The sequence below is a fragment of the Penicillium brevicompactum genome, assembly GCF_028827555.1.
Source record: "Penicillium brevicompactum strain IBT 35665 chromosome Unknown utg000001l_segment0_segment0, whole genome shotgun sequence".
Lineage (NCBI taxonomy): Eukaryota > Fungi > Ascomycota > Eurotiomycetes > Eurotiales > Aspergillaceae > Penicillium > Penicillium brevicompactum.
Window position 1 is genome coordinate 4,187,968 of NW_026623203.1, and position 25,060 is coordinate 4,213,027.

General features: G+C 51.9%; 8 protein-coding genes across 8 annotated transcripts; 6 read left to right on the forward strand and 2 right to left on the reverse strand.

The window, feature by feature from the left end:
• Positions 1–290: 290 nt before the first annotated feature.
• N7506_001390 (pirin family protein) lies at positions 291–1,388 on the forward strand (the record flags this gene model as incomplete). The annotated part of the gene is made up of 1 exon (XM_056950686.1): positions 291–1,388. The coding sequence occupies one exon, from the start codon at positions 291–293 to the stop codon at positions 1,386–1,388; it is 1,098 nt and encodes a 365-aa protein (XP_056816601.1).
• Positions 1,389–1,618: 230 nt separating this feature from the next.
• On the reverse strand, positions 1,619–3,670 carry rad7 (uncharacterized protein; the record flags this gene model as incomplete). The annotated part of the gene is made up of 5 exons (XM_056950687.1): positions 1,619–2,646; positions 2,700–2,865; positions 2,918–3,457; positions 3,534–3,577; positions 3,610–3,670. 5 exons carry the CDS (start codon positions 3,668–3,670, stop codon positions 1,619–1,621), a joined length of 1,839 nt encoding a protein of 612 aa, XP_056816602.1.
• A 631-nt stretch (positions 3,671–4,301) lies between these two features.
• On the forward strand, positions 4,302–7,315 carry N7506_001392 (DNA repair protein RAD16; the record flags this gene model as incomplete). Its single annotated transcript, XM_056950688.1, is given in 2 exon segments — positions 4,302–4,578; positions 4,596–7,315. The coding sequence occupies 2 exon segments, from the start codon at positions 4,302–4,304 to the stop codon at positions 7,313–7,315; spliced, it is 2,997 nt and encodes a 998-aa protein (XP_056816603.1).
• A 623-nt stretch (positions 7,316–7,938) lies between these two features.
• On the forward strand, positions 7,939–9,874 carry N7506_001393 (C2 domain protein; the record flags this gene model as incomplete). Its single annotated transcript, XM_056950689.1, has 2 exons — positions 7,939–8,705; positions 8,797–9,874. 2 exons carry the CDS (start codon positions 7,939–7,941, stop codon positions 9,872–9,874), a joined length of 1,845 nt encoding a protein of 614 aa, XP_056816604.1.
• Positions 9,875–10,513: 639 nt separating this feature from the next.
• On the forward strand, positions 10,514–14,119 carry N7506_001394 (putative ARF GTPase activator (Csx2); the record flags this gene model as incomplete). The annotated part of the gene is made up of 4 exons (XM_056950690.1): positions 10,514–10,581; positions 10,630–10,759; positions 10,817–12,600; positions 12,739–14,119. The coding sequence occupies 4 exons, from the start codon at positions 10,514–10,516 to the stop codon at positions 14,117–14,119; spliced, it is 3,363 nt and encodes a 1,120-aa protein (XP_056816605.1).
• Positions 14,120–18,987: 4,868 nt separating this feature from the next.
• Positions 18,988–20,620, forward strand: N7506_001395 (putative YT521-B-like splicing factor; the record flags this gene model as incomplete). The annotated part of the gene is made up of 3 exons (XM_056950691.1): positions 18,988–19,429; positions 19,494–20,092; positions 20,150–20,620. 3 exons carry the CDS (start codon positions 18,988–18,990, stop codon positions 20,618–20,620), a joined length of 1,512 nt encoding a protein of 503 aa, XP_056816606.1.
• Positions 20,621–21,619: 999 nt separating this feature from the next.
• On the forward strand, positions 21,620–22,355 carry N7506_001396 (uncharacterized protein; the record flags this gene model as incomplete). Its single annotated transcript, XM_056950692.1, has 2 exons — positions 21,620–21,904; positions 21,942–22,355. The coding sequence occupies 2 exons, from the start codon at positions 21,620–21,622 to the stop codon at positions 22,353–22,355; spliced, it is 699 nt and encodes a 232-aa protein (XP_056816607.1).
• A 391-nt stretch (positions 22,356–22,746) lies between these two features.
• Positions 22,747–24,632, reverse strand: N7506_001397 (sugar porter family MFS transporter; the record flags this gene model as incomplete). Its single annotated transcript, XM_056950693.1, has 4 exons — positions 22,747–23,493; positions 23,547–23,970; positions 24,020–24,276; positions 24,336–24,632. The coding sequence occupies 4 exons, from the start codon at positions 24,630–24,632 to the stop codon at positions 22,747–22,749; spliced, it is 1,725 nt and encodes a 574-aa protein (XP_056816608.1).
• Between the last annotated feature and the right edge of the window lie 428 nt (positions 24,633–25,060).

Below are 25,060 nucleotides of genomic sequence, written 5' to 3' on the forward strand. Positions count from 1 at the left end.
TCTGATTTGACATCACATGACCCAGATGACCTCAGCAAACGATACTTGGTCAGCGCTAACCAGATTCAGCCTAGTGGCATGCTGACACGATCTTTTGTCATAAAGCCGACCCGCCGAGCCAATCACAACGAGTCAATTGGGTGACTGATGTCTTTGCAAGCAATTAACAAGCCGAAGTACAAGAGTGGCATCTGCTAGACTCAACTTGTATTTAGAAGATTGACTAACGCTGACATTCTATGGACATTCGGAACTTAGTTCTGCAACTACAAATACTACCGTTCTCCTCCATGAATCTGCTTCTTCCACTTTTAATTTGCATCACAGCAATCATCTTTGGCTACCCATCGCTCAAAGAAACACTCCTCAGCTATACCCCACTGAGCTTATCCGAGTACTTCAAAGAACCGGCTCAACTAGTGCCAACCTCCAACTCAACCTTCCCACCCCCAATTCCAATTATCGTCAACCCCGTCACAGAGATGTCCGTTCCACGTGCAATCCGCCAGGTTTTCCTTGCCATTGAGCAATCTGAAGGCGCAGGCGCTCGCGTTCGCCGCTCAATTGGCACAGCCAAGCTGCGCAACTTCAGTCCCTTCCTCATGCTCGACCACTTCACTATCGGTAAAGGTGCCGGATTCCCAGACCACCCCCACCGCGGCCAGGAGACCATCACATATCTCCTCTCTGGCGGCGTAGACCACGAAGACTTCGCGGGGAACAAGGGCACCATTGGACCCGGAGATCTACAGTTCATGACCGCCGGCAGAGGAATCATGCACGCGGAGATGCCCCACGAGAACGAAGACGGAAGTCCCAACGTGGGCATGCAATTGTGGGTGGATCTGCCCCAAAAATTGAAGTTCTGCGAGCCGCGCTATCGCGATCTGCGCGCGACTGAAATCCCCGTTGCCAATGTGGATGACGGCCGTGTCGAGGTCAAAGTTATTTCTGGACAGTCGCACGGTGTCGATTCGGTCAGGGATCTGGCCTATACTCCAGTCTGGATTTTGGATATCACCATTAAGCCTGGTGGTCGGATTTCGCAGCCTCTTCCGAAGGGGTGGAACTCCTTTGCCTACACCCTGGCTGGCGAGACGGTCTTTGGCTCGAGTGATTCTACTCGCATTGTGAAGGAATTCCACAACGTGGAGTTCCAGCAGGACGGAGATTTCGTCGAGCTTTCCGTGCCGGACAATGCGGAGAAGGATGCGCGCGTTTTCCTGGTTGCGGGCCAGCCGCTGGATCAGAAGGTCGTGCAGTACGGTCCGTTTGTGCTCAACACCCAGGAGGAAGTTTACCAGGCTATGCTTGACTACCAGACTGCATCCAACGGGTTCGAGCGCACGCGCAACTGGCAGAGTGAGATTGGAAAGCGCATGGGCTGACTACTTTGGTGACGAGTGAACTTCATTTTCTGGTTTAGGACTTTTGATCGGTGTTTATATGTATATATCATGGTGTTTGGAGTACGGATTGGTAGTATTAAAACAATTGATGCATTTCAGCAGGATTTCCTAAAGATTATGTGCCAGGTGCTCAGTAGACAAGAAGCTTTGCTACCTAGTAAAAATGATCGCTCAAATCGACAGCAAGAGGATACCTTGTCCCGCTTTCATTAGATAGTCTCGGTTTGAGTAATTCCATCGATTTTGACCGTGGCACCCACAGTACCAATGACAGCAAGCCCTCTTGGGATATGAATGTCGCGGATCTTGAAACAAGCAAAGACAATCAGTCTTTGGAGGGCTGGACAGCATCGGAAGATGCACATCGTGAGGTAATCGTCAACTGCCGGACTAAACGAGATATCAAGATACTTCAGCTCGGGGTAGACTTTGCCCTCGGCGAAAACCTGCTCGAATGCCTGGTATGGAATGTGGCGGCAGGAGGCGATATTCAAGTGTTCAATCTTCGCACCCGAGTGCTCCATCAATGCGATGAACCCGGCTGACGCAAGCCCAACAGGCTCCACTGGGCCATTTGGATTGGTCATGTCCACGTCTCGAAGGGAGTTCATGTCCACAAAGGTGAGTGCCTTGTTGGGCCAATCTGCGAACAGTGCGGCCAGACCTTTGTCAGTGACGGTACAGTTCTTGGAGAGCCGAAGCTTTTTGAGAGAGTGACACTTCTCATGGATGAGTTGAAGGAGACTGTCGTCGGCGTTCTCAAATTCCTCCAGAGAAAGGGTCTTCAGTCGTGGACCAGCATTAGTAATGATGGTCAGAAGATGTTTTTCGTCAATCTCCGTCTCTTTCAAGAAATGCAAAGATAAATGCTCTAGAGCCTTGAGAGTTGAAATTGCCTCCAATGTTCCATTGCCGGTTCGGTGGAGGAACTTGAGCTTCAGTCGCTGGAGATTAGGACAATGATTGCACATCACCTGGGCGGTTTCGTCGTCAAAAGCAGAGTTCAGATTCCAAAGCTTCAAGCTCTGAAGTCGAGTGCCAAGTTTCATGAACAGCTGACGCCAGCAAGCATCGGTGACCAAGTTTGATCCGTCCAGATGTAGGTCTTGGATTTGCATATCCCGATCCATCATGTAATGCAATATTTCATCCTTCAGCGGAGTAGTGAACCGCAGGTTGACTCTGGTGAGGTTCGGCATCGATGCGAGAATTTTGTGGTAGTCTTTCGTGTCCAGCTCTGTGTGGGGTTAGTAGGCTTGCTCTGCTTTTTGATGTGGTATAGTCCCTTACTAGCACAGTCGAACAGATCTATCGATTTGTATTGGGGCCGTAAGAACAGATCCAAAGTCTTAGGGGTGACCGCTCGCCGCCGGGACAAGATCTGGCCCAGACGTAGCAGTACAGAAGGAGGCAGATCACCGAAATCCTCGACGTCATGGATGTAATCCGCGACTTTCTAGTAAAGAATGAGTATGCACGCTCTTCACCACGATGGCAGCAGCACCTACCTTAATGCATGTCTCTAACAGACTCTGAGTGCCATGAGGGGTCAGGCCATCGAGCAAGTTAGCCTGGTTCTGTCGTCGACGAATATTGCCCGTGGCTCGTTTCTTGGCCGGAAGTTTCTTCTCCTCGGCTTTGTGTTTCTTCGAGCAGTCGGGGCAGAGCAGACCTCCATCCGGGCCCGATTTACAGTAGGGGGTCACGGTGAAGCGCTTCTCGCAGATCTCACAGTTCGCCAGCTGACCCGGTTGCGGCCTTTGACGTTCCTCGTGGATTTCGTTTGCCAGGAAGTCATCGTCATAGTCCGAGTCATAATCCCCGCTGAGGCGTGCCTTGCGTTTGGCAAATTCTTTGCTGTTTTTAATTCTTGCAATCGCTTGCTGTCGTTTGCGCTTTTTGATCAAATCTTCTGGGGAGTTGGGCTCGGATGGAGACCCATGCGATGCGGACTGTTCTGCACTGGGCTCGGCCGACTCGCGCTGTGCTTCTTCGGCGGCCTGGCGGCCTGCCTCGGCCTGGCGGTTCAAGTAGTCATCCTGGATCTGCTGTGCTGAAATATTATTTGACTAAGAGCCAGTCAGCAACAAGAACACCCTCTCAGTCAAGAAACACAATCCATACCGCAAGGAAATCGGTCAGGGCGGAGCGCCTATCCTGGTCAGTTTCTGGATCTCATTCAGGGAAAAATAGAACATACGGGCCCCTAATTCCTCGTGCCTGTCTTCGGTTTGCCCTGGAAAAGCGTTAATAGGTACCATTGCACGCGAATAAAGGGTAGTGGTACATGGGTCAGAAATGGCCGGGAGACGCGGATGACTTCGTGGCAATTTCGCGTTTCACTTAACGCGAGACGCTTATCTGAGATAAGTGATAACACCGCCAGCAGGAAGTAAGTGGGAGAATGAGAAGATGTTACAGATGCGAAAGAATATCGAAGAGAATTGGGGGAGCCAAATAAATTGTAGAACTTGCCACCAAATTGGGGGGATGGAAAATTTCTGGTTCAGGCACCTGTTTCCCTTCGGAGCATCCGATCGATCAACTTCTTCTTCTCACTCGCTTTCTCTCTTCCCACCCTCTCTCACGTCACTCTGGCACCTTATTTCTCCTTTCTTTCGTCCTCATTAATTCAAATTCTGTCCTTTTAGTCCTGTGTTCTTTCGTCCCATCTTTGCCCTGTGTCGTCTCCAGACACCGTGATACCCTCGCCGCGTCATTAGCGAACTGTATGACAATCCAACTTCTCATCTATATCAGGTTCCTGATATATACCAAGGTCTCCCACTGACATATGGATTATGATAGTCAAATCCTTACACACACACACACGCTCGCTCGCACACGCTATTCCTTTACCACTCCTTCCCTTCACACTCGCTTCAGTTCAACATGAACCGACTCAGACCCAGGGCCACAATCCCTGATTCGGACGATTCACAAGTCAGTGATACGTCATTGAAAAATTCCTCATACCTTCGTCGATCGAGTCGATCGGGACCCCTGCGAGCAGGTGGGTCATCCCTTTCTCAGTCTCGGCCCCAGCGCGTCATACAGGATTCTGAGACTGATGGGGATGACTCCATCGATCGATCGGACGTGTTGGCGGAAGAAGTGCCTGTGCCGGTGGAGAAGCCTGCGGTGGTCATACCGGTGAAGAAGTCACCAAGTGACTCTGTTTCCCAGTCCTCGGGGGAAACCAATCCACAGCTTACAGTACACCAGCCACGAGCGTTGGGCCTATCACCACAGACTCAGACTCCAAGGCCCCACACGCGAATGCTTCTCAGCGCGCGAAAAAGACTCAGGCAAACGCGTCGTCCACGAGAGGGTCAGCCAAGGGCAATCGAGCCGTGGAGGATTCGACGGATGATGATGCCTCTGATCTGCCGCTGGCCAAGAAAAGACCAACGAAACGATCTACTGCCAATGCCCAGGCCTCAACCCGTGTCAATGCCTCTCAGCGTGCCAAAAATTTAAATACCAGCGCGATGTCGCTTGGAGCGTCAGGTTCCAAGAGAGGGACTAAACGAGCCGCAACTAACTGGTTAGATGACGATGCGTCAGCTTCAGATGCACCGTTGGCCACCAGAAGAGGGACAAAGCGGTCCGCTGCTACTGCGGATGCTCCAGATGCCGATGCCGAAGATGCTGCGTTGGCTCATGCTCTCCAGATGGCGGAGTATGACGTGCCACCGTTCAAACAAGTGAAATTCACACCCAAAGAGGCATTAGGCATGGATGCTGACTCCGACGACTCTTATATCTCGTTACTTGCGTACTCATCTGAGGCCTCGACCTCTGATGACGAGCTGGATCCCTTGAGCGTCCCAGCGGGGCGCCAATCTACCGCTCGGCCGGCTGCTCAGAGACCGATTGGCGAGGCAGACGGTGACGAGTCAGAAGAGGATCTTCCTCCCAGTTGGGAACAGCAGCGAAAGGCCAAGCGCGTAGAAGCAGATCGCAAGAAATTGGAGAAGACGCACCCAGTCCTCAGCACCATGTGGGAGCTTCTGAAAGCACAGCCTGTGCTTCCGCCACAGGCAGCTAAGCAACCCACCTCGATCACCCGCAATCTCAAACCCTTCCAGCTCGAAGGGTTGAGCTGGATGATCCGGCAAGAACAAACCCAATACCGGGGTGGCTTGCTGGGCGACGAGATGGGCATGGGAAAGACAATCCAAGCCGTTTCACTCATCATGTCTGATTATCCTCAGCCCGATCCCACGCTCGTTCTGGTGCCTCCTGTCGCTCTGATGCAATGGGTGGCCGAGATCAAAGCATACACCGACGGCAAATTGAAAGTACTTGTGTTTCACAATTCAGACCCCAAAATCAAAAAGCTGACCGAAGCCGACGTTCGCAAATACGATGTCATCATGGTGTCCTACTCCAGCCTGGAATCCATGTACCGAAAGCAGGAAAAGGGATTTGGCCGTGGAGAGGACCTTGTCAAGTCTAACAGTGTTCTCCATGCCGTACACTACCATCGCCTCGTTCTTGACGAGGCACATAGTATCAAATCGCGCACTACCGGGGTTGCCAAAGCCTGCTTTGCTTTAGAAGCCAATTACAAGTGGTGTCTTTCTGGCACACCGGTCCAAAACCGCATTGGAGAATTCTTCTCCCTGCTCCGCTTTTTACAGGTCAAACCTTTTGCGTGCTATTTTTGCAAGAATTGCCCCTGCGAGCAGCTTCAGTGGACCCAGAACGCGGAGGGAAAATGTACCGCATGTTCCCACACGGGCTTCCAGCATATCTCCGTGTTCAACAAGGAGATTCTCAACCCCATCACCGAGGGTCGGACCCAGGCCCAGCGCAAGGCTGGCTTGGACAAGCTGCGTCTCATCACGGATCACATCATGCTCCGTCGCATGAAGGAGGACCATACCGGGTCGATGGAGCTGCCGCCCAAGCGGATCACGTTGCACAATGAGTTCTTCGGGGAGATCGAACATGATTTCTCGCGCAGCATCATGACCAACTCCACGCGCAAATTTGACACCTATGTCAGTCAGGGTGTCATGTTGAACAACTACGCCAATATCTTTGGTCTGATCATGCAAATGCGCCAAGTGGCCAACCACCCGGATCTCATCCTCAAGAAGAAGACGCAAGCTGGGTTCAACGTGGCGGTGTGTTCCGTCTGTGACGAGCCTGCCGAGGACGCGATTCGGTCCCAGTGCCGCCACGAGTTCTGCCGCCAGTGTGCCAAGGACTACATTCAGTCATTCCAAGATGACAGTCAGCATGTCGATTGCCCCCGATGCCATATTGCGCTATCCATTGATCTGGAGCAACCGACCTTGGAGGAATACGAGGATTCGGTGAAGAAGAATTCTATCATCAATCGTATCTCCATGGAGAACTGGACCTCGTCCACCAAGATTGAAATGTTACTCTACGAGCTCTTCCAAGAGAGGAGTAAAAGCCATACGCCGAAATCGATCATCTTCTCGCAGTTCACTTCCATGCTGCAATTGGTGGAGTGGCGTCTGCGGCATGCGGGATTCAACACGGTGATGCTGGATGGATCGATGACCCCGGCCCAGCGACAAAAGTCGATTGAACACTTCATGACCAAGCCGGAGGTGGAAGTGTTCCTCGTGTCGCTCAAGGCCGGTGGCGTGGCGCTCAACCTGACGGAGGCGTCGCGGGTGTTCATCATCGACCCCTGGTGGAACCCCGCGGCGGAGTGGCAGAGTGCCGATCGGAGCCACCGCATCGGCCAGCAGCGGCCGTGTGTGGTCACACGGTTATGCATTGAGGACTCGGTCGAGTCTCGAATCATCCAGTTGCAAGAGAAGAAGGCCAATCTCATTCGGGGTACCCTGAACAAGGACCAAGCGGCGGCGCTGGAAAAGCTCACCCCGGAGGACATGTCGTTCCTCTTCCGGGGAACTTGATCATTCTCATCCTGATTCTTCCGATTCTTCAGGGCTTCTTGTTCACTCGTTATGCAAGGAAGCCTTTGAATCGAACCATATGACCTCATGAAAAGTGTAATAACATAATGCAATCCAGCCTTGTTTTTTTTTTTGTCTTTCTTCAATCATGTCAATTATGTCAATAATTCTTTTCTTTAATTAATCTGTAACACGTCAGCCCTGGAATCTTGGAAGAGGACCCTACAGGGCTGAACCGAGTAAGATGTACGGAGTATAAGGCTGAAAGGGAAAGCCAAGAAAAAGCCAGGCACAAAGAGGAACCAGCCCGAACGAACCGTGGCACGGGGTTATTTGCGATGAGGTCATCCGACGAATCTCTGCTGCCTGAGCCCATCCTTACCTTCTTCGTCCTAGTCGATGGGAGTACGCATATCTTGTCTCTAGCGCTGGCGTACGACATCTTCCCTAAGGCTGAACCCTCCCCCCAACCCCCATTTTTATGGGTTTCACTCTTCCTGGGATTCATTTCATTCGGTCTATCCTTAGATGATCGCCTCTGAACTAACCTTGGGTCCGCGCAGAGTATTTTTATCCTGAACCGCAAACTCGGAGATTGCCCTTCACCATCTCGCTAATACATTATGGACGATACACCCAGGGCCTTGCCCGTCCATCCAATTGACAAATATGGTCCTAAACTCGTCGAAAAGGCTGATAAGATTCATCGTCGAGTCACTATGAATGAGGACTCTCAACCGGCAGGTGGTTTCGATGCCACGCCCATCCCACCTGCCCCTCCCGGGTATACCCTGAAGATTACCTTCCATCGCGCGGACGACCTGCCTGTCGCAGACTTTGGCAGCTTCTCCTCCGACCCCTATGTCAGTGCGCACATGGTCGTCGACCTCCCGAGGCGTCATAAGCAGGACCCCGCCGTGCGCTTTCGTACCCCGACCGTGCGCAAGGACATGAATCCAACCTGGGACTGCGAGTGGATTGTCGCGCATGTCCCCGCCTCCGGCTTCCAGTTGAAGTGCCACCTCATGGATGAGGACCCCGCGGATCACGATGATAAACTCGGCATCGCCTTCATCGATGTCCCGGCCCTCTCCGATACCTGGGCCGGATTCAAGGAGAAGCGCTTCAAAGTGAAAAAGCGCTTTGGGAGTAAGCGCGTTTATGTCTTTACTAATGTGACAGCCTTTGCGACGGGTCACCACAAGGAATCGTGGCTGACGGTCAGCATCGAGTGCCTCGGCAAGACCCCCGGGAAGAATGGCGGCCAGATGTACACGATTGGACCCAATCACTGGTTTAAACACTTCTCTCCGTTGATTGGTAGGCTGGCTGGTATCAAAGATCAAGTTCAAAGTACCGATGGCAGTGGCAAGTCAATAAGTCGTTACAAGTTGGTGGCCCCTTTCGAGTTTTCTCTTTCTCTCTCTCTCTTTGTCTTTCTTGCTCTCTTCCTCCCTGCTGTCCACTAACCCCCCGTATAGCTTCCAAGCTATCCAGATGCAGCTCACAGGACCCGTTCCAGCAGAACTATATCATCGCTATGTAGAGTTCAGACCTTTCGTGGCAGGCATGTTCCAGGCGCAGAGCCTGCGGGGACGAATCCTACATAAAGCACTTCATCACCAACACCAGCGCATTTACAACTTTGATCGTACCACCCTGCATGGGTCCTTCCTCACTCCGTGTCGCGAGTTTTCTCAGAAATTCCTCGAATTTGCGCACTATGGCCAAGGGGGACGGATCTTTACTTACGTGCTCACTTTGGATGGCCAACTCCGCTTCACTGAGACCGGCAAAGAGTTTGGCATTGACATGCTGAGCAAGCACACCATGCACAGCGACGTGTCGATCTACATCGCCTACTCGGGTGAATTCTTCCTGCGGCGTCGCAAGTACCGCCATCGCCACAACTCCCCCGAAGGCCGCGCGGAACGCGCCGAGGCCGAGTCCAGCACCGTGCCGACGGACGAGTACCCGGTGGAAGAAGACCAATCCCAGTTGGAAGAGGGGGATTTGGGTCGGAGTGACGAAGGGATCCCGATTTCGACCAACCCCGCCGACTACGAACTGTTTATTGACAACGACAGTGGAACCTACCGCCCCAACGCGGAAAAGCTGCCCCTGTTGCGCGAATTCTTCTCCCTCAACTTCCCCGAACTTCACGTTACCACTCTCGACTGCCAGGCCGATGCAGAGCGCATGGGCAAGCTTAAGGAAGAGCAGCGTGAATTCAAGAAAAACGAGGGCAACGTCATCACCTTCCTTCAACAGAGCAGCGTCTCTTCCTTGTCGATTTCCAGTTCGGATGAAGATGAGCTCAACGAGCGCAGTGGCCAACCCAAGCAGCGCGGCGATCTGGCTCGTCGCGTGCACGAGATGCGTGATCTGCGCGGGCAGGTGATGCGATGGGTGGAGGCGGACGAGAAGCCCGACGGACACAAACATAAACATCGCTACTTCTCGGGGCGGGAACGTGCAGTGTCCACGGGGGCCATCCCAGCCTCCCAGCGTCCTGAACCTGATCGTGCCGTGACTGATCACCCTAGCCTGGCGACGTGATGTCTCTTCTCCTTTTCTTTTGTTTCCTGCTTGGTCTGGAACCAAGACGATGTTTACGACCGTTGATACCATTGTTTTAGTTATTAATCGTCTTTTTGGCCGCGCGTGGGCGCGGTACTGAGGCTTGTCCCCAATCCTTAATTCTCTGTTCACAGCTTAGCCAATACTTTTTTTACTCGATCAATCATAAATACTTCACGATCAGTTGGAAGGACAGCTGAAAAGACAGCTGAAAAGAGAGTAAGGAAGAGGACCCGAAGTCGATGATAGCTCTCTTCCGTACCAATCGAAATATGAAATTAAGCCAATACATAAATACACCTGTTTATAAACAACTCCTAATAAATATATCTCTTGTAACTCGCTAGAAATGGTGATATCACCATGGAGTGAGGAAGAAAAGAAGCTTTGCACTATACTTCGGAGTGGTTGCCTGAGTGCATTTCTCCGAGATCTCGCCCCCCCTCCTACTTAGCTCTCCCTCTCTTCCTTTGATCACAACCTGGAACTTCACTTTGAATGACGAGTCACTCCTCGGCAATCCTCTCAAGGCCATCCGTTGTCTACACCGATGGCCATTGGTCCCTCTGGTCCCTCTGGTCCCTTTCTCGTGCCGTGACCTGATCCCCTTCCGCCATCATGGGGAATGTCGCCAGCCGCCTCGACGATGCGGGGAACCTGTTCTTCAAGGATCAGAATCGCTGTAGGTGAAATCGCATCGCCCAGGGATGCGGGTACTGATAAAATCTCTGTAGTCTCGATCGCATCGGTCACGATAAGCACCCCCGGCGTCGACTTTTGACGCTGACCCCTAACGCGTTCCCTGCGGTGAGATTCGCCGCAAAGCGCGATGTCGGCGACGACACTCCCATCGAATATATTCAGGTGCGCATGGCGAAGATGTCCGGATACTCGTGCACTGGCTGACCATGACTCAAATAGGACCCGGACACCCCCTCCTCCGCTTCGATCCCGACTTTTATGCTGCGCCTGTCGAACGACGAGGAGTTAATCTTCAACTTCACCTTTATCATCCGTCAGACACAAGTCGGATCCGGCGCAAGTTCTACCGTCAATGGAGTCGCAACCTCCATGCCCGAGGTGGCGGATACCAACCTCACGGGGCTGACCTTCGCTCATGCGTCCAACTCCAAGGAGCTGGATAATTTGATCACGAGGGAGTTCCATGCGAACCCAAACCTCCAAAATAACTCTAATGTTCAGTTGATCGGAGACTACTCGACCGGCGGGACCCCCTCCGTGACCTTCGACTGGTCCTGGGCCTGGAAGCCCCCTAAAGCGATGGAAGACAAGGGTGGCGGCTGGCGCAACAGCTGCAGTTTTCTGGACTACGATCAACGAACAAACCGTCTCAACACTCTCGCCCACTTCTCTTTCTGGGTGCATAACTCCCCGCGCCTGCTCCCGAGTCCCAGTCCTCAGCTCAGCTCCCCAAAGCTGGAACTACCCGTCCTCCCGCGCTCTCGCATACCATCCACCCAGTCCGTTTTGTCGCACTATAGCGACGCAGAATCAACCTATAACACCGATCCCACGTCCCCTGAGCCGACCGAGAAGGCGCTCCCTCCTCCACCGACCGCACCCCCTCCCCCGCCACCGGCCAAGGTGGATCTCCCGCATTCACGGGCAGGCGACGAGATGAGTGGAGTTGAAGATGGGCCCCTGTTCCGGGCGACCATGAAAGCTCTCGAATCGAAGACGACCAATATGCGCGCGAAGATCAAGAAGGTGCTCAAAAAGGCCGAAAGTGCCCAGCAAGCGCAGGCTAGTTGCAACGAAGCTGTGGAGGCGTTCCTCGGTTCGTTGAACGATGCGTCCACCTCCAACGCAAATGCCATTCAACCCGCTTTGGACCACTACTTTGAGAGAATCGCTCGGCAGATTTTGAAATATGAGCAGCTCAACACTCTCCAACTTCAAAAGCTTGTCATCGAACCCCTGATCAAGCTTTATCATAATGATATAAAGCAAGCAGATGCCAAAAAGAAAGAGTGGGACGAAGAGAGTCGTGACTACTATGCATATGTTAGCCGATATTTGGGTCAGCGCCAAGATTCGCTGAAAGAGAAGAAGCGCGCAGAGAGCGATTCCAAGTATCAGGTGAAACGACGAAACTTCGAGCTTCGGCGGTTCGACTACTCCTCTTTCATGCAAGATCTCCACGGAGGTCGCAAAGAGCAGGAAGTTCTCTCTCACCTCACCAAGTACGCGGACTTCCAAGCCAAGAATTTCCTAGCAACTGCCAAGAATGTCGAAGACATGACCCCTCAGTTGGATGCCCTCATTCACGAGGTAAACCAGGCCGACAAGGAATTCCAATTCCAACGCACTGAGCGTGAAGAGAAACGCCGGGCTTTGGAAAACGGCAGCAACCCGTACCTTGAACCTGACGCGGTGGCGGGTGCTGCAGTTGCGTCTGTCGTGTCACCTGGACCGTCCAATGGGGGCACCTCAGAGGTCGAGCTTGGCCGTGCTGATAGCACAGGGTCTCAGCTCCGAGGTGTGATCAGCAATTCCTCTTCGGTTTCGTCCCAGGCAAATGCAGGCTCTGTCGCATCCGCTGCAGGGACATGTGCGCCTGCATCTAACCCGGCGGCAGCAGGAACTCCGAATCAGAATCGGTTCAAGGGAATCAGAGATTTGGAGGAACAGAACAGCTTCGCGTCTGATCGTACTGGCGGCCAGCAAAGGAAAGAAGGTCTTTTGTGGGCGCTGTCTCGCCCTGGGGTCACATATCGATCCCAAGGGCATCAATAAACAGGCATGGCATAAGTAAGTGGCAACAACGGCTCATGGACCCTCTCTGTTAAGTGTGAAGTGTGCGGTGTACTGATCTTCGGCAGATTTTGGATCGTCTTGGATCAAGGAAAGTTGTCTGAATACAGCAACTGGAAGCAGAAATTAGACCTGCACATGGACCCAATCGACTTGCGTATGGCTTCCGTGCGTGAAGCTCGCAATGCTGAACGTCGATTCTGCTTTGAGGTGATCACACCTCAATTCAAGCGAATCTATCAAGCTACATCCGAAGATGACATGTCCAATTGGATCAGGTCCATCAACAACGCACTTCAAAGTGCGGTAGAGGGCCAGGGAACGCCACCACCTTCTTCGTCCAAGAACGATACCACCAGTCGAGACATTGGTTCCGCTCTAACCGGAAAGAGCTCGTCTGTGTCCGGACATCATGGTTATTCCAACTCTAGCTCCAGCAATAGCGCTGGCGTGATCCGTCGAACAACGGTTGGTGCACGCCCCAGCTACGTCCGGCACGACAGCAACAATTTCGAAGAAAATCCTGCCAAACTCCTCCAGGTCATACGTGATTCGGACCAGGGCAATAATTGGTGTGCGGATTGCGGGTCATCATCCAAGGTTGAATGGGTGTCCATCAACCTCGGAATTGTGCTTTGCATTGAATGCAGTGGTATTCACCGTTCTCTGGGCACGCACATCTCCAAGATTCGCTCACTTACCTTGGATGTCCATTCATTCTCCAATGACATTGTCGAGATCCTCCTGCAGATCGGTAACCGCGTCAGCAACATGATCTGGGAGGCCACCTTGGACCAAGCCCTCAAGCCAAATGCCGCTTCCACCCGCGAGCAGCGTCTGAAGTTCATCACGGCCAAGTACGTCGATAGAGCTTATATCGAGGGTCTTCCATCTCCACGCTCCAGCTTTGCAACACCCGACGAAACCCTTTTGGCTTCCATCAAAAAGAACGACATCACAGGTGTCTTGTACGGTCTGGCTCTCCGCGCCAACATCAACATCACCGATCGGTCCCGCAACACCCACGCCACTTTCCTAGCCCTCGCTGCCGCAGATCCCGCCTCCCCGGGCTCGGTTTCGACATCTACCACCTCTCTCTCCCGGGCATCCGCCAAAACAATACCTTTCCCCGTCGCCGAACTCCTCGTCCAAAACGGCGCAGAAATCCCTCCCCAGCCCCCTTCTATCCCCCTCTCACCCGCCGCCCAACTCTACCTCAGCCAACGCACTGCTCGCACTTCTGCCTTCAGTGTCCCACCCCCGCCTTTGGGCGGCAAATCCTCCGCCAACGATACCCTGGGCTCCCTCCCCACCATCCGCAGCAAGGAACCGGCGCACACCCCCACTCTTGCGGAAAGCAGAGACAAAGACCGAGAAAAACTGTCGAAACGGGGAAGTGCCGGGGCTCGGTTTGCCGGGAAGGTTGCTTCCCTTGGCATCGATCGCTGAATGGCTTTTGTCTATATCCGCCTCCTAATCGTAATTATATTGGGCTTAATGAGCTTTGCATGAACGTTTTTTTTTTTTTACCTTGAAGACCCCCCCTGGAGATGACCTTTTATGTTTGATCTTTGACTCTCTTTTCCTTTTGTGTCATTTTTGATACCGACCTTTTGCTGGTCTTTCTTGTCGCATAAAGCAAAATTCAACTATGGGCTTGGCTTGCTGTCCTTCCCTTTTGCCAAACAAATTCCTTGGTTCTATGTAGTATGTAATTCTCTTCGGCGTGGAGTTAACTAGTAAATGAGGAAACGGTCGGTGTAAGAGATAGCCTCAATGGACAGTTTTTTTCAATATCTACTACCTAATCATGTGCTATAGATTCCTACCTGTTGAGAGAAATGACATTGGGTGTATCCAATTCTAGACCTTCAAATCATACATATCTGCAACCTGAAATACAGTGTGTACGATATGTCGGCCCGCGTCCCTTGTTGCTCTTTCTACTCTATGCAAGTACTTACTTTGGGCAACGTTAGGCTTCGGCGCCGCGGGAAGATCTCAGCAATTCACCTCACATTCCACCCCCATGCTTCGGACCCGAGGCAGGTTGAAATGAAGCTGCCTGCCGGTGGCGACAGACACAAGCCTCCACCGACCGAAGCGAAGCTGACGATAGTCTCATATGACCCATTGCACCGCCGTGGGGGCGTGGCGTCTGGCGGTGGCCGAGGAAGGGCAAGACCTGCACTTCCCCAACGGTATAGTGGCACCTAGCTTGTCAATCCTAGACAGGGTCTCCATCCACCATGCCTCAATTGGTTCTCAGTGCCTCGGAGTGTAAGGATGTGGTGGCTGTGTGCCCTCATGCAATTGACTCACAGTGGGAAAACCCTGCTGATCTGCGAGGGATACACCTCATAATGTACATCTTGCGCCTTTTTTGGGGGGCCACGTAGCGCGGGCCAGTGAGCTTTGGTGAAGACCGCCAGTCCCAGGATCTGATATCGTGTGTCATTCTCCCTGGTCCAATCAGATGTCGGGATATCGATCGATTGTGCCAGATAGGGAGCACTGCCATCGGCGGACGAGTGTCTGATTGGGAAAGGTGGTTGCGAGACTGGTGGAGCAGTGCAATGATCGAGTGAGTATGCGCATGCTTCCAAGGGGTCAACGCGTTTGAGATGGATCCCCTTTACTGTATCCAGCTAGGCGGATCCGAGCGGTGGATTTGGAGTGAAAATGATATTGGGATTTGCTCTCATTGGAATACAATGTATAGGGGTCCAGTTTGGGGTCAAGCCCCTCATGTCAGTGGACTCCATTCGGGTCATTGATCCTCACAGACGGTAGATCGTAGGATGTGGTTGGTGAAGAGAGTCAGGAACATCGGAGCTGGTGGAGTGGAGGCACGCAGCCATGACGTCATGATTCCACCATGACGCCTGAGGTGTCACTGTGGCGCCTGATTCTGCGGGTGTCTTTCCGTTTCTGTAGGATCGTCCCCGTCACGTATTGTAGTGGGGGGACCGCGCCACTTCATAGGGGCGGTGCTGTGGCTAATTCTGGCGTCTTATGCTCGCGATCCCCTAGCTTAGCAATTCAAGGATCTACACCTCTCGCAAGAACAGCATCTCTTTCCTATTCCGGTAGTCCTGGGGGCCTGCGTAGCTCCCCGATCCCGCCGAGCACTGAGCACCCCCGTCGTCTTGTCTGCGATGTCAGACCGCCAGCGCGCTCTTCCCACTTCAGTATGTACCTTTTCGTCGCGGCTGGAGTGATGTACCCTTATATCATAATATCCGTTGTCATATGTACAGTAGGTTGTAGGTCGGATTAAACTGTGGATCTGTGAACTTGTAGTGTTGTGCTAGGTATAGGGACAATATATGAAATGTCCCCAATCCTCCAGTAAGTATAGCAAGAGTATTGACTTGTGTAGTTGTACACAAGTAGAATGTATCGACTTGTTCGGCACTCTGTACTTCGGGAGATCAGCTGACTCGGATAAGTACTCCGGTAATGGTTCCACCAATCAGATCACTCAGGTTAGCATGTCCCGAGTACTTCGTTCCGTGTTCAGTGCTTGTCCATCTTCTCACAGCAATGTCCATTGAACAAGTGTATGTTCCATGTATGCGCAAGTACCCAGTGTCGTTGGAGAAGTGAGGATGCTGGCACGTTCGGGTTTGTCAGATGCAAGGTACACGAGCAATGGGCTCTACTGGAGACTGGAGACTGGAGACGACATGAGATCAAACAGCCCAGGAAGACCACCGACTGGAGATTGGAGAGGTTGGAGAAATGATCGAGTGACCGCAGGGGAGACATGTGGCTGTTGCTGACCGTTCTGATTGGCGTTGACGGGGGGCGTTTGGGTGGAAGTGGGTAGACATGCTTGAACTAGAGTCGTACTGTACATGTGATTACTGTACTGTACATTGTAAGCTCTGACAGTGTACAGGACAAAGGACAGAACAGCATCACCATTGGGAAGGTCAAATATACTGTATAAACTGTGTGTGGTTTATGAAGTCCAGAGTTGAAGTTCAACTGCCCGGTCTCTGATTGGCTGGCCTGAGATGCCGGACTCTTCAGTGGAGTGCCGCTGAACCTCCCTTCTTTTCTTCTTTTTTACCGTTCTTTTTCTTTTTTTTAATTCCCAACCAATTCCAATTATGGATCTGTGCATTTTATGATTGGTGCGTTGTTTGCAGAGTGTGTACGAAGTACTCCGTATGTGTACTCCGTACTTTCTTTGATCTGCGCCAATGATCCACTGCGTGGAAAAACCCAACTGTCACTGCTCGAAATTCCCAGCAACTTGGGTTGACCCTCTGCCTCGGGATTGTCGGTCTGTAGGTACATTGCTACACATGTACCTTTGATGAACCGTTTCGACATGTATGAGCTCATCTACGTCACAGCCAAAGACCATGCCCAATCACTCACGTTGAAAACTGCAACTCAAGGATGCAGACGACATACTCCATATTCGGCACTATGTGTATACCCAGGAGACACATCTTCACCTGCCCAAAAGAGGTGAACGATGGGGTTCCCCGTTATCATTGGCGGGATCATGATCGAGTCTAGTGGGAGTGTAGCCAGACCGGCTCCATCGGCCCAGAGCTTCCCCTCTTGGTTGAGAGGCGCTGGATCCAGAACCCGCCCCTCCCCCTGATAGGCCGTCCCGGGAGCCTTATGCCAGAGGTACAGCGGGCGTCTTACACACTTCTGCACGGAATTCATTCCACACACGGACACTTCTCGATTTTCTCTTTCTTTCGGTCTCCTTCTAGAGTCCCGGTGCTTTTCTGTCTCGGCCACTCGTTACACCGTTATTCCGATTCTCCGTGCTCCAAGGGTTCTTCCCCTTGGTGGCAACATCTGTCATGCATTGCTGCCACAATGCACGATTGGCCCAGTCCTAAAGAGGCTCTCCGGGTAATACAATTTCTCACAGGTCTTCACCGGCTCCACTGGGCCCATCCGTACCCACACAGTAAAAAGGATTCTCGCGATCTACAACGCACCTTTGCCACACGCAGATGGCACGGTACTCGGACCACGCCAAATGATTCATGTCTCCATGTGGCTTGAAAAATTAGAGTCTCTAATTTGAGCATCCCTTGCGGTGGTGCGATATGGACCCCAATGACAAATTCTTATACTCTGGTCCTTAACGAGTCCGATCTTCTGTTCTTCTTTTCAACGTCGGGGCTTCCGAAGGCTCCTCTCGCTCCCTTTTCCCTCTAGTGCAGAATTAGCCTCAGCGCAACCTTATCCCTCTCGGAAGTACCAAACCGTTTTCATTGTGGTACAATTGTACCTTGTCGTCCCAGGGGGAAAAGTCCTTCCTACTAAAAGGAGACCCACGTCGAGATCCATTGCCGAACCCATTCCAGGTCTGATCTCTGCCAATCGGTTCAGCCCGTCCCGTTTCTTTATTATTTTCTCCCCCTTCCTCGTTTCTATTTCAGTCTCCCTTTCGTCAAGATCCTGTGGCACAAGCCATTGAAGGTCTCCAGCCACACGAATTGGTTCACGTTGAGATCTGCGTCTTGTGTACGGTACAACGCCACCGTCTCCATTCTAATTATGCTGTAGCCTTATATATAGACACACGAGCCCTCGGATCTTCCCTTCCAGGCTCATAAGGCTCGGGGTATAACTTGAGATCAGCCCTCCGGGACATTGGCTGTGCACACTTCAGCCACAGCGTTTCTCTCCATCTGTGTCTAGACCGAGCAGTACGGAGTAGCACGAGTGCAGAACTTTTGAAACAAACAGGTATGTCATGTCTTTTCCTAGCCCTACCCAATCCCACATCCCGTGCCCTGTCTTGTTCTCTCTCGCTCTTCCCTGTTTATATCTACTTTGTCCCACCGTCTTTTGTGTATGCTTGTTTTTTTTTGGGGTTGTTTTGTTTTTTTCCGTTTTGATTTCTTCATGGGCTTAGGGGGGTTTAGTGCGTGTCACTTACCCTCCCCTCCCCCCTTCATTTTCTTCCCACAAACCCCGTCTCCGGTCTGACCGATTGTGACTAACATATATCTAGCGCTGGCTGCTTCCCCGAGGAGCTCTCATCGATAGAGGATTATAGACTTGGCACAGGTGAGAATAATAGGTGGTACTCAGCAGTGAGACGCTAAATCTTGTAGACTCCAGCCGCAACGACCCTCATGGGTCATGTTCCTTCGGACAAGACAACTGATGGGATATCCCCAATATCAGGAACGCCGTGCAGTCAGTCAAATGGGGTCAATCCCAAGCCATCGACTCACCTCCCCACGGCGTCTTCTGCCCGGCCCCCAAATGACAGGCAGAATTCCGGCTTCACAGGGAGTAGATATGGATCTCCCTCACCATTGAACATGGGCAACATGTCTTACGCATTACCCGGTCATCACCCTCAGTATGATCAATTGCAATATCCCCCAGGTCAAGGCATGATGTATCCCATGCCAGTGCCATATATTCACAATGCTGGAATGGCTTACAGTGTGCCATATCCATATCCGCCTTATACGATTCCACCTCACGGCCCCCATTACCAGCAATATGGAAATCAGCCCATGCAGAACATCCCTCAACATTCACCATACCCTCAAGGCTATTATCCATATGCCGGCTATCCTCTGCACCGAGGTCAAATGCCCGCGCCCGCGGTCGGTCAGGCCCAGACAGCCTTATCGAACCCGGACACCCGCAAGGAAGCTGACAGACGAACCGGGCAACTCGAATACGACGTTTCCAAGACCATCGTGGATGGTTCCAATCCCATGAAACTGGTCACACCTCAACCGTTCCTCTCTGGTGAGTATCTTAAATCCTTGTACTATCATTTTTTGCTAATATAGTCGTGCTCCTCCCCTCGCAGACAACAATTCCCATTCACACTCCGCACCGTCCGCCCCGAGCACTCCACGAGGACCCCCACGAAAACCCAAGCAATCAGGCCATGCCCTCTGGGTAGGCAATCTCCCACCTGGAGCCAACGTCGTGGATCTCAAGGATCATTTTTCACAAGATGCAACCCTTGACATCGAAAGCGTGTTTTTGATTTCGAAGAGTAACTGTGCGTTTGTGAATTACAAGTCAGCGGCAGCTTGTGTCGCGGCATTAGCTCGTTTTCATGATTCTCGTTTCCAGAGCGTGAGGGTTGTCTGTCGACTGCGCAAAGGATTTACTGCCCCAGGTTCAGGTGTTGCTGGGTCGGTTGGCATGGTCGGGGGTAGCCTTCCTTCACGGGATGACGCGACTCCAGTCACGGCTGATCCACCTCCTGCTTTGGGCGTTGATGTACCGGAGCTCAGTCTGGCAGCTCCTGCCACAGGTCACGATCCTCCTCCAGCTCGGGTGGTTGATCGATATTTCATTGTCAAGAGCCTGGCGACCGAAGATCTGGAGCTGAGCAAGATCAGCGGGATTTGGGCCACGCAGTCTCATAATGAGGCGGCGATGAATCAAGCATATGAGGTGAGGATTGTCTCTACTCGACTTTTGCACATTAAATGCTAACTGTTCTTATGATAGACCGCCGACTACGTTTATCTGATTTTTTCGGCCAACAAATCAGGCGAATACTTTGGATATGCACGCATGATGTCGCCGATCAGCGACGACGACGACCTCGCCCTGGAAATGCCCCCTCGTCCCGACCCGCCCGCCGCCGAAGACCTGGATGTGACTCTCACGGCCGCGACCACCACTGCCCCCCAAGGTCGAATCATCGATGACTCCGCCCGGGGCACCATATTCTGGGAAGTCGAGTCCAACGAGGATGACGCCCGCAGCGAGAAAAGTGTGGAACCCGAGGATCCTGAAGAACAGACCTTTGGGAAACCTTTCCGCATTGAATGGGTGTCGACCGCACGCGTGCCCTTCCATCGAACTCGGGGACTTCGCAACCCTTGGAATGCCAATCGAGAGATCAAAATTGCTCGTGACGGTACCGAGATTGAGCCCACGATTGGTCGGAAATTAATTCAGCTGTTTCACGCTTGATCCTGGGGATCGACTGGACTTCCGACATAGTTCTGGCCGTGAGAGGCGACGAAAAGCAGGGTCTTCGGGGCCTTGTACATATATCATATTTATGGGAAACGAGCAATACACGATGTACGTCCTTTTTTTTCTCTCTCTCTCTCTTTCTTTTTTCCTTTCCTGCTTTATTTTTACTTTCATTACTCCGTACTCTACCTTTGAGACGTGAACACGAATGCGAGTTCCCCTCTTTTTTGCATATGCATGGCGCATGTGTTAGATACCCTTGGAGCTGCTGATCTGTTGGACCGTATGTACGATTGACCCTACTTCTGTGTTTAGTGTATATTGAAGAATACTATGGTTGCCGTTCCCGGTATAGTGTGCAGCAGAGCACGAGATCTTATTTGTTGATCGGGATGTATGTAATTGGACATGAAGTCACTATGATCGACCTAGCATTCCCACATTCCCAGGTTCTTCAGATATTGTCCAATGGCGGAGAGTAGACCTGGAAGAGGTAGATGATGAGACTCTTTTTCGAAGAGATTTTGGTATAATGTTGAAGAGAATGCATACTGTATAAACCCCTGGAACCGATAGATATACATTGTGTAGTAGTCAACTGCTTTGGGAGAAGGGGTGACTCAGCGGATGAGTAATCATCGACATCATCACTCCACTTAGCGCCACTTTCCCCAGAAAATGCGAGAGGCTTAGTTTACTTTAGTCTTCTTTCCTCCCCCCCTCTCTTCCTCTTTTTTCATCTCGGTGAGTAACCCTCGTATGACTGGTGGCACCATTCTGATCTTCCCCCTAGTGCTTTCCCCCTCTTCATCTTTCTGCAACACTACACACTACTGCTACCTTGCAATCCTAGTCAGGCCATTATCTGGAATCACCCACTTTATTTTCTTTGGTTCATTTTCTCTCTCTCTCCCATTTTCTTTCTCATCATATGAGAAGGGCGGCTAGTCCGTCCGAGTTTCTCTCTTGCTCTCAACTCAGATCAACTTGATCATGTCGAACGATCGCACATCCCCTATCTCGGTCCCCAATTCGGAGAACCGCCAGCGTCGAGGTTCCATCGCCGACCTTTTCTCCCGGTCAAATGTCAATCAGACACCCCAGAACCAGACCAACCAGAGTACCCAGGCCAATCAGGCCAATCAACGCCGCATGTCCATCACCACCCTAGGTCTCTCTGGCTCCCCCACCCAAACCAATACCTTTGGGGCTCGCAACGGCAGCCTCCGCCGAGGCAGCCTCTCCAGCTCGATCGGATCCATCCCCAACGAGGACGCTGTCGAAGATACCGAGGGCACTTCCCCCCAATTCGCAGTTCGCGAGACGGGTCTCCTTTGGGGCCCAAGCCCTGCGTGATGCTCGCGGAGGATCCATTGGCAATGGTAGAAACCACCCCCCTCCCTCTGTTGTTGGACCAAGGCGGTCTCCCCCACCTGGCTCGGCCATTGTGTCTACCCGCTCTCCCGCAAGTATCTCAACCTCTCCTCAGGATGAGAGATCTAACGCATCCCGCCAAATCCTAGGCGAAGGCTTTAACTGGTCCGAGGCTCTCCGTCACCGTGCAGAGCGTGCCCCCTCCATCAGCGGCCCCCCGCGCCAAACCGGCCACCAGCGTGCCTCCTCCATTGCCTCCATGGAGACCCCTAGCCGGGAGATGCCCCGCCAGCCCAAGCAGAACAAGCCCGACTTTTTCCAGGAGAAAATCCTGAGAGGTGACTTCATGGATTAGTCGAGGTCGAGGATTTTCCTATTGTACTTTCCACTTTTTTTTTTTTTTTTTTTTTTTCCTTTGCATTTTAAAAAGTCTCTTCGGACTTGAAATTCTGGGCTTCCATCCTTGAGATGTGTCTTCCCCCTTGCAAATAGAGGAATATGTATCAACATGATCGGATCATATTTCTCGAGAACTCATTGGCGTTCTGGGTTATTATTCCGTCCTGGCGACGTGGATGTTCTATTCTTATCATTATATAACTAAATTGACACCGGAGAAGACATTGGAATCACTATATGATTTATTTGCAAACGGTCTATGGACCCTTGATCTATTGGTCTGATCACAATCTTTCCTCCCCTTTGTATATGTGATATACAAAATATACATACAGCCCTCAATCTTTCTAGAAATTGGAGGGCCCAGCGGCGTCATTCGCATCTTCGGCATGCGAATGGCCCGGAGCTCCCTCGGACACCTTCTTGTTGGAGGTATCTTCCTCCTTGTCATACTTCTTCGCCACCTTGCGGTCCATCAACTGATCCGTCGTGAGTCTGTCCTGCGGCGATGGAGGCTGCCACTTGCTGCTCTTCCATGGTGGCACCCGCATGACATACATCATGTCCATCTCCTCAAGGGTTTTGTCCTTGCCCTCAATGACAAAGAAGTAAACAATAATCACCGAGAAGAACAAACACCCCGCGAACACGTACCCGTACGCAAAGTCAATATCCCCCGTGATGAACGGGGTAAAAAACCCAATCAAGAAATTCCACAGCCAGTTGGATGCCGTCGCCATCGCCATCGCCCGTGCTCGGTATCGTGATGGGTACAACTCTGCCACAATCGCCCACACCATCGGTCCCCATGTCATGGCAAACCCAGTGATGAACAGACACGCGAAGACAACCATGGCAGTACCCGCGGCTGGTGTATTACGAGGTGTCTGAATATCCAGGGCAAAGTGACCTACCGATGCAAAGATCAGGAAGCAGCAGAACATCCAGATCCCGCCGGTAATGAGGGACTTGCGTCGACCGAAATGTTCAATCACATACAATCCGCCAAAGGTAGTGCCAAAGTTCACGCCGCCAAGAATCATCTGTGTCACGTATGTGTTGTCGATTCCAGCGCCGTTGAAGATCACCGTTCCCTGTGTCTGGTTAGTATACCCCTTGCCTGACATGACGCGCCTATGTTACTCACGTAGTAGAAGAAGTAGTTGGCACCGGTGAGCTGCTGGAGGGCCTGAAGCACAACCCCCAGGACAATTCGATACGGCATGCGCGGCGCTTGGAACATCTCAACCCATCCATATATACCACCTCGTGAACCTTTCTCGGCGTCCAGCTGCTCTTGGATCTCGTTGACTTCTTGCACGATCACACGGTGGTTTTCCGGCACACCATACAATTTAGCCATGGTCCGTCGGGCTCGGTCAACTCGGCCATGTCGGAAGTCAAATCGTGGACTCTCTGGGAAGAACAAAATACCAATTCCAAGGATCAGACCCCAGAGGAAAGTGATTCCGAGCGGGATTCGCCAGGATGCAGAGCTGTCCATGCTCTCAGTGCCAAAGTTGATGCAGTATGCCACGAATATGCCCAGTGTGACGAAGAGTTGGTAGGAACTAGTATGTTAGCAGGCGACATGGCGCACAAGGGTCGAACAAAACTTACCACACCATTGCACCTCGGATGTGTCGTGGTGCAATCTCACCTTGATACATCGGGACCAGGAGTGAGCAAGCGCCTACTCCGAAGCCGGTGACGAATCGACCCATCATCATCTGATACCATTTGCCCCCAGGCGACGAGATCTGAATGATCAATCCCACATGAAGGATGATGCACCAGAAGAAGATGGACCACTTGCGACCAATTCGGTCTGTCAATGGACCTGCGAGCAAGGCTCCAATTAGGGTTCCAATGGATAGCTGAACGTGTTAGAGACAAGGTGCCTATATCATTTCGGGTCAGGTTCAAGGTCTCTCACCATCGACACGATCAGTCCCGATCGAACATTGCTGAACTTATACGTTCCATCCGGCTTCAATTGCGCGAATCTCTGTTTGAAGTTGTGCATTTCCAGGAATCCCGAGATCTGTCCGGTGTCATATCCGAAGATGATACCACCAATTGAGACGAATGCACCAAGCAATACAGATCGCCATGTTGCCCAAGGCACGTCGGATTCGTCTGAAAAACTGCCTCGCTTTTCGCGATCGGTGGAATCATTTGAGATATCGGTCAATGGCGGAGATCCGCTTTTGCCCTTAAGTGAGAACTTCATGTTTGCGTGTACTTAGGCGGACGTGGACAAGAGGATTTCGAATGGGACAGCCTTATAGGGAATGAGACTAAGCTTCGTCATAGCGATTGCCACCATCGGAATCTCTGCGGAGCTCAAGGGCCGTCATAGATCGATGCGCCACCCCGAGCCCTGAGCTGCGGATAAGTATTGCGGACCATTGTAGTTGGGTTTCCTATACTCCCGTGTCCAGCCACCATATAGCTCTTATATCCTAAGCCCTACAGCCTTACTGTTTTATCTCATTCTCCCTGACACTGTTATATAGCTTAGTTTAGTCTCATTTCACTCATATTACCGCATAGTCCGGGGTATCATCCGGGGTATTGTCCGGGGAAGAGGGTCCGTCACTATGCCGGAGTCGTGACGTCAACCAAAAAGGAAACGACGGAGGAATTGAATTTAATGTA